General features: G+C 54.0%; 1 protein-coding gene across 1 annotated transcript in view; it reads left to right on the forward strand.

Annotated features, from left to right (window-relative positions):
• The window catches only part of ITGA2 (integrin subunit alpha 2), a 64,652-nt gene that overhangs the window by 39,833 nt on the left and 11,507 nt on the right, over positions 1-13,312 (forward strand). The window contains exons 15-23 of the mRNA XM_059695017.1: positions 778-914; positions 4,620-4,759; positions 6,395-6,546; positions 8,830-8,940; positions 9,488-9,570; positions 10,527-10,668; positions 11,706-11,798; positions 12,599-12,675; positions 12,755-12,838. Coding sequence (XP_059551000.1) covers positions 778-914; positions 4,620-4,759; positions 6,395-6,546; positions 8,830-8,940; positions 9,488-9,570; positions 10,527-10,668; positions 11,706-11,798; positions 12,599-12,675; positions 12,755-12,838 — 1,019 coding nt within the window. The remainder of the gene's footprint in view (positions 1-777; positions 915-4,619; positions 4,760-6,394; positions 6,547-8,829; positions 8,941-9,487; positions 9,571-10,526; positions 10,669-11,705; positions 11,799-12,598; positions 12,676-12,754; positions 12,839-13,312) is intronic.

The raw sequence follows: 13,312 nt of genomic DNA on the forward strand, positions 1-13,312 counted from the left end.
AGCGGCTAAGCATGCCAGGGCTGTCCTATGCGGGGATGTCGCAAAGGAAGGACAGGCAAAACTCTGCTCTTCACGGAGGGGACAGTGGAAAGATAAGATAAACATGATAAGCAGTGATGGCGAACCTATGACACGCGTGTCAGAGGTGACACGCGAACTCATTTTTTTGGTTGATTTTTCTTTGTTAAATGGCATTTAAATATATAAAATAAATATCAAAAATATAAGTCTTTGTTTTACTATGGTTGCAAAGATCAAAAAATGTCTACATGTGACACGGCACCAGAGTTAAGTTAGGGTTTTTCAAAATGCTGACACGCCGAGCTCAGAAGGTTCGCCATCACTGCGATGAAGTGTCCCAGGTAGTAGACAATGACAAGGAGTTTTTTAATGAAATGGGAGTGAATTTTCAGGGATGAGGGTGACCCGGGAGGCCTCGCTGGGAAGGCAGCTTTGAGTAGAGAGCTGGGGAGGGGAGGGAGGATGGGAATTGGGACCTGAACTTGCGTCAGCTCCTGCCCTGGCCGCCGATCCCTCACTGCTTCGTGCTGGTTTGTGGTTTTATGGGAAAAGATTCATGCTGTTTCTCTGATGAAAGTGTGGCTGCAGGAATGATAAAACCATCAGATAAGAAGAGTTGAAAGTCAGTGGTGTTTTATGGAGAATAAGGCAACCGGGAAGAGGCTGTGTGGAGAATATAACAGTGTCGTGTAGAAGGTGCCTTTTTCCGTTCCAGTTGCCGTGCCCTATAATTGCATGTCCAACGTGCCCTTTCAGAAAATCCTGGGATCCGACCAGGCCTTCCGGAGCCGGCTCCAGTACTTCGGGAGGTCCTTGGACGGCTATGGAGACCTAAATGGGGATTCCATCACCGACGTGTCCATTGGTGCCTTTGGACAAGTTGTTCAGCTCTGGTGAGTGAGTGAGGCAGACACAGAGCAGCTAATAAAGCAGGGCCAGTGAGGTTGGGCAGATCGCTCTGCGGGGCCTGCAGAAGGGCCACGTGCTGGTCCAGATCTCCCTGCTGGTCCTCAGAAGGGCCACGTGCTGGTCTAGATCTCCCTGCTGGTCCTCAGAAGGGCCACGTGCTGGTCCAGATCTCCCTGCTGGTCCTCAGAAAGGCCACGTGCTCATCTAGATCTCCCTGGTGGTCCTCAGAAGGGCCACGTGCTGGTCCAGATCTCCCTGCTGGTCCTCAGAAGGACCACGTGCTGATCTAGATCTCCCTGGTGGTCCTCAGAAAGGCCACGTACTGGTCTAGACCTCCCTGCTGGTCCTCAGAAGGGCCACATGCTGGTCCAGATCTCCCTACTGGTCCTCAGAAGGGCCACGTGCTGGTCCAGATCTCCCTACTGGTCCTCAGAAAGGGCATGTGCTGGTCCAGATCTCCCTACTGGTCCTCAGAAAGGCCACGTGCTGGTCCAGATCTCCCTACTGGTCCTCAGAAGGGCCACATGCTGGTCCAGATCTCCCTACTGGTCCTCAGAAAGGCCACGTGCTGATATAGATCTCCCTGGTGGTCCTCAGAAAGGCCACGTGCTGGTCTAGATCTCCCTGGTGGTCCTCAGAAAAAGGCCACGTGCTGATCTAGATCTCCCTGCTGGTCCTCAGAAAGGCCACGTGCTGATATAGATCTCCCTGGTGGTCCTCAGAAAGGCCACGTATTGGTCTAGATCTCCCTGGTGGTCCTCAGAAGGGCCACGTGCTGGTCTAGATCTTTCTGGTGGTCCTCAGAAGGGCCACGTGCTGGTCTAGATCTCCCTGCTGGTCCTCAGAAGGACCACGTGCTGGTCTAGATCTCCCTGCTGGTCCTCAAAAGGGCCACGTGCATTAGCTAAGACTCCAGGGCACTGGTTTTTGTAAAGAAGGACTGCCTTCCCTGGTGGGAGAAAAAAACATTTGCTTCCCATTAGAATCCAGCGTCTCTTCTCTGTGGCGAGAAGGGCGTGGGAATGGTCGCCAGGGTGTTGGGGAAGATTGTCTCCAAGGGGCCCTCGCTGGCTCCCAGCAGGAAGCTCCCTGAGATGCCCTAACCAGACTGAGCGCCCGGACCGCACTGCAGCTCCGCGCGCGGTTAAGAGGCACCGCGTGGAACCATCCGTCATGAACAGGACGCCATTGTGTCGGTTTAGTGGCCCCGCGTTGAACCAGTGGGAGCTGAAGAGCAGGAACAATAAGGGATTCAAGCGCCATGCGGTTCAAGGACAAAAATAAACGTATGGGGCTGGTGAGGGAATGGAACCAGAGGGAAATGGAGAATTTCATCAAGAGTTCCCAAGAAGATACAGTCCAGCCATTCATTCACTTGTTTCTGTAGGGAATTGTGCTTTCAATGTCCAAATGCGTCAGGAACAGGAAAGCTACACATGGACGTTGTGCTGTTTCTGAGTTTAATGGCACTATTTACAGTATCTCACTCGTGCTTTCAAAAAACAAAATGCAGTGTCTTCATGAAATCTTTATATGGAAAAATAAGACTGAAGGATCACATTTAAGACGTTAAAAATAAGAAGACATTATTTACTGAATAAAACCAGTTAAACCAGTTAAGAGTAACATACCATTGGAAAAATACAAGGTGTGATAACATAATTATATGACTAATTTTTTAAAATATATTTTTATTGATTTCAGAGAGGAAGGGAGAAGGAGAGAGATAGAAGCATCAATGGTGAGAGAGAATCATCGATTGGCTGCCTCCTGCACACTCTCCACCGGGGACCAATCCCGCAACCTGGGCATGTACCCAGACCAGGAATTGAACCATGACCTCCTGGTTCATAGGTTGACACCCAACCACTGCACCACACCAGCTGGGCTATAAGACTGATTCCCCCCACCCCCCCAATATTTTTTTAACTAATTTCAGAGTGGAAGGGAGAGGGAGAGAGAGATAGAAACATCAATGATGAGAGAGAATCACTGCACACCCCCTACTGGGGATTGAGCCCACAACCCGGGCATGTGTCCTTGACCAGAATCGAACCCCGGACCTTTCAGTCTGCAGGCTGACGCTCTATCCACTGAGCCAAACCAACAAGGACTATATGACTGATTTTCAAACAGTAAGCAATTACACCTCAGTGAACTTGACCGTGCCCATCTTGGCAGGCAGCGTCCCTGGTGGGCTATATCCCTGCTCTGCTATGACGCTCCCTTTAGTGTAGTCAGTGATGGCCAAACCTTTTCCTGGGAAGGTGAATTGATTCTTCAAAACAGTCAAGACACATGAAATCAATTACTGACATTCAGCCAAAGTAGGTTAGTGCCATCTTTCCTTCAAGTGCCGAGACTGGCTTTTCTGGGCGACTTCCTGAGAATGAGTTTCAGAAACCAAGTTTCCAGAATCTCTGAAATCAGTGCCCTCGCTCCTGGGAGAAATGCTCAGCTTCTCCGACAGACGGACTCCCAGAAAACCCGCTCCTGGGCCGCGTGGGCCCTGAGGCCCGTGGCCGCGCTGCCTCTGCTACGAGGCCGTCTGTGCCTGCTGGTCAGGGGCCTGGGAGAGGCATGGTTCATGATCGACGCACCTTTCCGATGGACTCCAGTCCTGAAATGGAAAGAACATGTTTTCTGTATCTTCTTGTAGTACTTTTAGGAACAGGGAATTTTTTAAAATATATTTTATGGATTTTTTACAGAGAAGAAGGGAGAGGGATAGAGAGTTAGAAACATCGATGAGAGAGAAACATCGATCAGCTGCCTCCTGCATACCCCCCACTGGGGATGCGCCCGTAACCAAGGCACATGCCCCTGACCGGAATCAAACCTGGGACCCTTGAGTCCGCAGGCCGACGCTCTATCCACTGAGCCAAACCGTCAGGGCAACAGGGAATTTTTTGATTTCTACTGGCTGCTTTGTCAATAGTCAAGGTGTGCCCAAGGGGTCACATGATGACGTACAAATTCCACTGCCCAGGGGCTGAGGAGACCGCCGGTTCTAATGGCTCACCTGCTATTGTTTCTCACTAACTGACTCAGCACACTGGCCGGTTTCCAGCATCCTCCTGCCTCAGACGTCTTCACTGATAAGTGGAGATGGTATGTGTCCCACCCACGTCACAGGAGTGGCGCAGAAGCAACGAGGCGGTGCGTGTGGGAAAGACCCTCAGATGCCCAAGGGCAGAGGCCGAGCCTGCAGCCCCTGCCTGAGGCGGCCTCCTCCCCAGTTCCCGGCGTCAGGCTAATGGCCAGCATCGTGGTCACATGCCATGCTGTCAGGTTCGCTGCCAGTCGCCGAGGCAACGGGAAACCGCCACAAGCACACACCTCAGCCCTGTCTCCCCGCCTGCTACCCCGTCCCCTGTCTTTATGAGAAAAACGAATGTCACCGCGTCCCGCTGGGCAGGACCGTGTGCCCCTCTGCAGACTCGGGCCCGTGCACGCGTGCACTCGTTAAACCAACACTGTTCATGATGGCTGTGCTGGTGCCACGGTCACAAACAGGAAACATCGTCCCCGCGCCAGCTCAGAGCTTTCCATCTGAGTGCTGCCAGGTGCCAGATGGAGCGGGAAGGGGGGGGGGCGGTGACTGGACCCTGCAGGCACTGGGCCCTGTGAAGGCAGCACACCTGTACTTGGCGGTCTGTCCATCTGTCTGTCCCCGCTGTGCCTTTCAGGTCGCAGAGCATTGCTGATGTGTCTGTAGACGCTTCGTTCACACCAGAAAAAATCACCTTGCTCAACAAGAATGCGGAGATCCGCCTCAAACTCTGCCTGTGGGCAAAGTTCCGACCCGCCACGCCAAGCAGCCGCGTGGGTGAGTGGGGCTGCGATCGTGTGAACGGAGCGGGGTGTGCTCCCAGGGCGCCCGTCCTGAGCGTGACTCAGACTTGGAGTTTGTGGGCCCACGGAAATCCGGGTTAACGTGCAGACATTTCTCTTGCCATGCGGTGAGGCGCTGGGGATGGGTGCCTAGGTGGGAAGCGTGGTGTAGGGTTCCCTTCATCGTCTCTGGAAGGTGACCCAGGGCTGTAACCTCTATGACACCGTCACAGGCTCTCCCCACTCTGTCCTCCGAGTGCCTCCTGCGCGGGTCCCCCATCAACCTCGGCTCCCACAGTCACCCTGGGCGCCTCCCGCAGGAACTGAGGGCTCTGCACGTCAGCCAGGCCACGACCTAGGCAGAGCTGTTCAGTACTAGAACCAAGTGCGATTCCTGCTCTTGAGGAATTAATAAGCACGAAATCATGAGAAGATACAAAAGAATGTATTGTTCATGCCCGTGTTTTCAATCTGCAAAGTAATGCAGAGAAGTGGGTACGAGTCTGAGATGTGTCCTACCAGCAGGAGACGGTGGGTGAAACCCTGGGCACGTGCCAGCAGGAATTGTCACCGTCTCTCCAGGACGGGCCGGGTCACCTTCCAGGGCCGGGCCAAGGTCACATCCTCTCGCTGGTGTTTTCCACCCACCGCGTCTCCCCTCATCTCCCCTGCCGCAGCGGCTCAGCAGCTGGTCTCCCCCTCGGTTAAGTGACTTCTTTTATTTGCTGCTGTTCCAGTGTTTGGCCCTAAACGTTAGAAACCAGTCGTTCCTGAAGTGTAAACAGATAGACTAACGTCATCAGGCAGCTTGGTTTGAACCCGAAGGCCGCTGTTCATAGCCGCACGACTTTAGGCAACTTGTTAAACCTCTTTGAACCCCCGTTTCCTCATGTGTAGCGCAGATGACAATACCCACCTGGGGAAAAGGAAAGGGAAACCAGTGTGACAACAGCTGAGGCCAACAGCCAATGTCTCACTATCGGAACCTTCAACTACGTCTGCTGCCCGCCTGGCCACAATCGAGAGAGACGAGACTACTCACAGCACCAACTGCCTTATCTGGGGGTGCCCCTTCCTCCTTGCATTACTTTCAATATTTTAAAAGTTGACTTGACTTCCAAAAACATTGATTATACAGGTTACCTTTAAAATATCTATTAGAAATGTTGCATAACTTTTCTTGCTCCAATGACTTCAGGAGGCTAAGAAAGATGGATAAGATGTAAGAGGATCAATGAACTAAAAAGAAGCGGTAAAAATAACGCAAAGGAAGAGCAGTGTCCCGCTGCGGGCACGCAATAACTGTGTCTTTCCTTTTCGCATCGTCGTGTTACGAATGATGCTTGGAAACCAAAGTGTGAGGGAGGGAGTAAGTTGGCCAATCCCACTCATAGACTCCCCGGGGGCACGCCCACTCTCCTTCCCCTGCGTCCAGCCACAGTCACACACATCCCACCAGCGCTAGCGTCACGGCTGCCCTGGGCCATCCATGGCTCACCGCCCATCAACATAAAAGCCGCTTTCACATTTCCTCGAAGGCAGAGACCTCACCCAGTGAGACACAATAAGACCAGGGATGCTTCTCCCTTTGAAGGTTTTTGTCGTAACATTTTTACGATGTTTATCACAGCCATTACCTATAACATCACCATCGACGCGGACCTGTACTCGTCCCGCGTGACCTCCAGGGGGCTGTTTAAGGAGAACAGTGACCGGTACCTGCAGAAGGATGCCATCGTCGGTCCAGGACAGACTTGCTCTGAGTTCGCCATCCACATACAGGTGAGGGTCCCCTCCTCCCCTCCCTCCCTGGGGCCTAGTAAACGGAGAAAATCCAAAAGGGAGACTGAGGAGCCAGGAAACGCTCGCCTGCTGACGCCCGCTTTCCTTTCTGGGACAGGACGCCTGCCTCCTTCGCTAACGCGTACGGCCACGGGCCGTTCCCCAGTGAGGGGCGCTACGTTTGATTTGGGGTTGCAGTTAATGGGTTAAATAGAAAACCCTCAGAGACGCCGGGGACAGAGTGCTGTATAAGACGGTCAACAGGGAGAACGTGTAGTTGACAGGGATTTTACGTGGACATTTTCCGCTCGGGAAATGCGTTCCTTTATAAGGGACGGAAGAGAACCATCGCACCTGGGTTTTTCGCTGGTGGATGAAGTTCACGGGGTGAAGGGTGGCAGGGCATCAGGGCGAAAGGATGAGCTCTGCTCTCAGGCCACAGTGACGCCCGTCCAAATGGAGTTGGAAGGTCTCCCGAGGAGGAAATGTGCTTCTCCGAGAAAACTCCTGGCAGGACTTCGTTTTATTAATTACAGGACCCTTTCCCCGTAGAAGCCACAGCATGGAATTTGAGAGTGCGCTTTCCTCAGGACGCTGTCAGGAACTTTTCTGGAAATGTGGTTCCCGGGGTGTAAGAGGCATCGGGGTTGCCCAGGGAACTGTTACGGAACGCGTGTCTGGGTCCTCGCCGCCAGCCTCGGGGGGCTGAAGGCCCAGGGCACACGCAGGGCGAAGGGGCCCAGGTACTCCTGGTGCAGCCGGTGATGCAGACCACATCTCGGGAACGGCCACGTGTGGACGCCGAAAGGCATACCGTTGATGCTCGGATGCATGCACATGGGTTGTTTGTTGTTCAAGTTGAAGGTTACTTGTTCTCCAAGGCCTGGCCTTTTGTTGTTGAGGGGCCAGCTGTACCGCCCATTTAAGGAATGACAGCTGGAACCACATAATGAGCTGCATGGCGGGTCACACTGAACACGTGGCCCATCGAGGGGGGTGAGGCGGCCAGGCTGTTGGGTGGAAGTCCTGGTGGTTCCCCCGTGCACCTGTGGGGCTCGCAGGGCCGGGCCGGGTCCTCAGCCGGGAGACGCTGTCCAGTTCACTCCTCACGGTCCCCGCCATGTGCCAACCCTGCAGCCAGGCCCCAAGGGGCCACGAGGACTGACTGCGGCCTGGGATGGTAAGTGGTAACAGGCCCACTGGGGAGGGGGCACACCCCGTGTCCAGAGCTCGCCGTCTGCTCCTCGGTCATTCCGGAGAACCGGGAGGGGTCTGCGCGAGGACCGCTAGGTGACACTCGCACCCTGTCCTGGCGTTTGTACATTTTCTACTAGACGGGGCGTCTCAAGGCCAAGTGCCTGTGGGCACCGCCAGTCCCCCTCCCTGCACGCCAGCGGAGAGGGTGCTGGGGGTGGCGGCTTCCTGACTGCGAGAGGCCAGGCACCTCACCTGAGCCAGGAGAGAGGGCTCCTGCTGTGGGCTGGGCTGGAAGTCGGGGGCTGGGCCAGAGGGAAGTCAGGCCAGGGGGAAGTTGGGGGCTGGGCCAGAGGGAAGTTGGATCTGGGCCAGGAGGAAGTCGGGGATTGGGTTTGGATGTGGACGTGGGCAGCGCCTTCGGCTTCGCAGAGCAGAGCGAGGCTCCGACTAAGGAAGCTCTTGTCCGTCGCCTGACAGCCAGCCTGTCCCTTCCCTTCGAGGCCACAGTGTCCCTTCCAGGGGCACCAAGGACCCCAGGTCTCAGCTGTAGGGACTGAAAAGACAGCCAGCAACCCGAGGGCCGGGACTGACACAGCTCGTTAGAGCATTACAACTGGATATATTGCCAGCCGGCGGGGCTCCGTGGTTGAGCATTGACCTATGAACCAGGAGGTCAGGGTTCATTCCCTCCCGGTCAGGGGACAGGCCCGGGTTGCAGGCTCGATCCCCAGTGTGGGGCGTGCAGGAGGCAGCCGATCCATGATTCCCATCATTGATGCTTCTCTCTCTCCCCCTTCCTCTCTGAAAGCAATAAAAGTATATATTTTTAAAAACTGGGCATATCACCTGAATGCTTACCATTCCTTATGTGCACACAATGAGGTTCCTGGGCAGCTTAACCAAGAACTGCTGCTTCTGATTTTCACTGAGCCCCTGACTTTAGTTTCTTAGCGGAGAGGCAAAGGCCAGATTAGAGAAGAAGAGAAGACGCCAGAGCCTTCATCTAGACAACACTGTGGCCTGTTTCTGCTTTAACGCTTCCCGTGCTAATACACGGACTCTGTGTGTGTGTGTGTGTGTGTGTAGGAGCCCTCGGATGTCGTCAACGCCCTGAGCCTCCTCGTGAACATCAGCCTGGCCCGCCCCGGCACCAGCCCCGCCCTGGAGGCCTACTCGGAGACGGCCAGGGTCTTCAGTGTGAGTGGGGTTGGCCCTCCTGGCATCCAGACCCGCTAGCAGGTTCACCGTGGCTGCTGTGGGAAAGACACGTAGCACGTGGCCTTTAACTTGTTCATTCTCTAAATGAAATACCGTGACTACGTGCGCAGGCCACTAGCATGTAAGATCCACGCAGCCCGAGCTTCCGTCTTCCTCGTTCACTGTGCTAGGCCCGCCCGGCCCGTGAGCGGTGCCGCCCTCCGCAGGGCCCACGGGTGTTTGTGGGAGAAATAAGTAACAACACAGCAAACTCCGTGTGCTCGCTGCCCACTTAGTGGAATGTTACCCCAACCTGTGACTCCCCTGTGCACTCGCACCCCCACACTCCTCTTGCTCCCCCGCCAGTCGCCCCCTTGAGCTTTGCATCTGTCACTGCTTCCCTCTCCGAGTTGCTAAGCGTGTACATAGTCCGGAAGCGTGGCTTAGTTTGGGCTGGTTCTGAGCGCCATGTACACGGGGTGACGCTGTGTGTTCGTCCACATTTGCTCTCCTGAGTGCCAGCGTCTGGGCTGCCTTCCTTCTCTAGATCCCTTTCCACAAAGACTGTGGGGACGACGGCGTGTGCATCTCCGACCTGGTGCTTGAGGTCCGCCAGCTGCCAGCTGCTCAGTAAGTTTCACTGTAAGGCTCCGTGTGGCTCAGTGGGTTGGGCATTGTGCTGTGCACCCAAAGGTGGCTGGTTCGATTCACGATCAGGCACATACCTAGGTTGAGGGTTCAATCCCTGATCTGGGCACTTACAGGAGGCAACCAATTGAGGTTTCTCTCTCACATTGATGTTTCTTTCTCTCCCTCTCTCTTGCTCTACCTTCCTCTCTCTAAAATAAAAAAAAGAATGTAAAGCCTAGTGTAAAATCTATATAATAAAAGCCTAAGTGACCGTTACGGCGGAACGACCAGAACGACTGGTCGCTATGATGCACACTGACCACCAGGGGGAAGATGCTCAATGCAGGAGCTGCCCCTTGGTGGTCAGTGCGCTCCCGCAGGGGGAGCTCCGCTCAGCCAGAAACCGGGCTCACAGCTGGCGAGCGCATCGGCGGTGGCGGGGGCCTCTCCCGTCTCCATGGCAGCGCTAAGGAGCAGCAAGCTGAGCAGTAAGGAGCGAGGGGTCCCAGACTGTGAGGGGACCCCCCATCCCAATGCACGAATTTTGTGCACCGGGCCTCTAGTATAGAAGTAAAAGACACATTTGATTGTTATTCAAGTGAATGTTTATGGAGATAGTTTCTACCAAAGAAATGTCTGTAACTAATAAAGACCCTAAAATCTGAATTGCACTTTCTGCCAGTCGTGCAGGTGTCAGACGGTAAGGACTTACAACCACTTGTATTGGGTGGTTCCTTCCCCCGACTTGTACTGAAGGCAACAAAGAAGAAAGCCCAATAGCACTTACTCATCATTTTGCAGTGAAGACAGTTTCTTACTGAGCAATTTTCTCAGTATTCGAAGTGAATCTGAAGAGTTTATTTTTTAAATGACCGAGGTGTTTGAATACTGACCCCTTTCCCGCCCTTAATGACTTTCTTTTTCCTTTTTCTCCTTTTTTTTTTTTTTTTTAACAGAGAACAACCCTTTATTGTCAGCAACCAAAACAAGAGGTTAACCTTTTCAGTGACACTGAAAAACAAAAGGGAGAGTGCGTACAACACTGGGCTCCGTGTGGATTTCTCAGAAAACCTGTTTTTTGCTTCCTGGTCCACGCCGGTAAGTGGTGCTGGCTCCACGGGGGCTCACCCCTCAGTCACGCCTCCCCTCAGCTCGACCCCCGAGGTCTGTGCTCCGTGTTGCGAGGGAAACTCTTTAACCACGAGGGGCACCCTCAGGCCTGACCGCGCGGCTCCCAACGCGTTAAACCCCGGGAGCACGTTGCCTGGCTCCGCGTCCGGGCCGGGCCGGCCTCACCGGCGGCTCAGTTTTTCCTTTGCCCTGAGACTTGCCGCCGGGCCAGGTCCTGGGCCACCGTGAGCTCAGATGCTCCGAGCTGCACTTGCTCCGAGCGCTCAGTCCCGCAGCTGGGCCGGGCGGGCGGCTGCCAGGGGACGCATTCCGGCGAGGTCAGTTAGTCGTGTCGGCTTGATGACTATCCCAGGGGCGCACTTGACCGCGAATGCCCCCGTCCCCTCGGCCGCCGCGCAGGGAACAGGAGGGGGAAAGCTAAGATTTTCCAAACCAGCTGCCTGTGATGAGAGAATGTGAACCGGTCCCATCCAGCTCAAGGCAACGCCAGCTTAACAGACATAGCGTCCTAAACCATTCTGACTTCGGTGTTAAACTTCCCTGTGCAAAATGACAGCTTATTCTAAAGAGGAAAACTAAAAAACAGTCTTGAAATTATTTAAAGAATATTAATAAACACCAGCATACAATTTTGTTTTCTTCTCGTGCAACTACCAACTTCAACGACATTAAGAGAAAGATATGTATTTAAGACAGCAGTCCATATGGGATTGCAATTATTTTGTGCTTATGAAATATAAGAGCGGATAAATCAATTCTGGGGGGAAATTCAAGTCTCTGGCCTCTCTCCTGTGGCTGTTGCGTGTCCTGCTTAGCAACGAAAATAGCGCGTTGGCCGCCTGGAGAAGACGGGATGCCAAGTCCTGGGGACAGTAGGTCACTGTAGCGTGCACCAGCCTTGGCGCTAAAGTGCCCGTGCGCTGTGCGTCATTCAGCATGGCCGTGCCTGCACACACACACACACGGCGCATACTAATTGCTCATGTTTCCTTGGTCTCGTTCAGGTGGACGGGACGGAAGTGACGTGCCAGGTGGCTGCCTCTCAGAAGTCCATGGCCTGCGATGTAGGCTACCCCGCGCTGAAGCCAGAACAGAAGGTACCAGCTGCGTTTCAGCCTGAAAACACACGCCAGCCCCCTCAGCTCCCGTCTAATCCACCCACAGAGCCGCCCTCCTCACGAGCTGTCACCTTTCACGGGCATCACAGCACCGCTGCCTGCCTGTTCAGAGGGACGCGTTTAGAATCTGAATGTTCTCTTTAAGTTACTCATAGAAGTGAGACCCTCGCTGGCTTGGCTCAGTGGATAGAGTGCCCATGCTGAGGGGTCCCAGGTTTGATTCCGGTCAAGAGCTCATACCTCGGTTGCAGGCTCGATCCTGGGGACCTGCAGGAGGCAACCAAGGGATGTGTCTCTCTCATCACTGATGTTTCTCTCTCTTCCCTCTCCCTTCCTCTCAGAAATCAAGAAATGTACATATTTTAAAAAGTAAGATTTCCCCCCACGCGGTGCATCCCCAAAAGCACACAGGCGATGGGAAGTTCTTTTCTGAACGCGTTGACCAACGGTTGGTCTAAGTGCGCTACCCGGGGCCCCGGTGGTCATGTGTTGACCCCGGAGGAGCACGCTTCACGTCAGCACAGAGCTTTCAAACCCGGACAGGCGTGTGCTGGCGGCGGGCTGGCCTGTGTCACTGAGGGCTGAGCCCGTCTGATTCTGAAGGCAGGCAGCTGCGCCAGGCGGACCAGTAACCACAAGTTCTACACACTGGGGAGCTCGCGGTGCATGCCATTCGTGAATCCACCGAGGGCGCCCACTCTCTGGGGAAACTTTGTTTTCATGTTGGGCCTGAGTACGGAGCATCGTGCACTGACGTGGGGTTTTAATGTTGTACGTAGGTGACGTTTACGATTAACTTCGACTTCAATCTTCAAAACCTTCAGAATCGGGCATCTGTCAGTTTCCAGGCCTCCAGGTAAAAACATAACAAAGTCGTGCATGGATAGCTTTTCTGATATTTTCCTTCAAGTAATTTCCTAATGCTGGTTCCACAGCGAGAGTGAGGAAGCCAACAAGGCAGACAACGTGGCCAACTTCACCATCCGCCTGCTGTACGACGCGGAAATCCACATCACCAGGTAGGCGCGCGTGGCCTGGGGCACCGCCGTCACTGGTTTATGGCACGTGTGACTCCAAAACCCTCTGGATGCTCATCGTTTTGTTTTTTTTTTTGTAATAGTTTTAGTGATTTCAGAGAGGGAGAGAGAGATAAGAAACATCAATGATGGGAGAGAATCACCAATCGGCTGCCTCCTGCACGCCCCACACTGTGGATCGAGCCCGCAATCCGGGCCTGTGCCCTGACCGGGAATTGAACCCTGACCTCCTGGTTCATAGGTGGACGCTCAGCCACTGAGCCCAGGCTGGCCAAGGCTAAATGCTTTTTCTTAATACAGCCTTTTTATGACTCCACCTGCCCGCCACGGCCAGTGTTTTCAGACATGTTACCATGAAGTGAATGTAAGATTGAGGGGCACTTCACTGCCATCTCAGCTGTATGTTTGTGATGGGGAGGTGGACTCTGAGATATTCGGATGTCCTTTAAGAATATC

The sequence above is a fragment of the Myotis daubentonii genome, chromosome 4 (genome assembly GCF_963259705.1).
Source record: "Myotis daubentonii chromosome 4, mMyoDau2.1, whole genome shotgun sequence".
NCBI lineage: Eukaryota > Metazoa > Chordata > Mammalia > Chiroptera > Vespertilionidae > Myotis > Myotis daubentonii.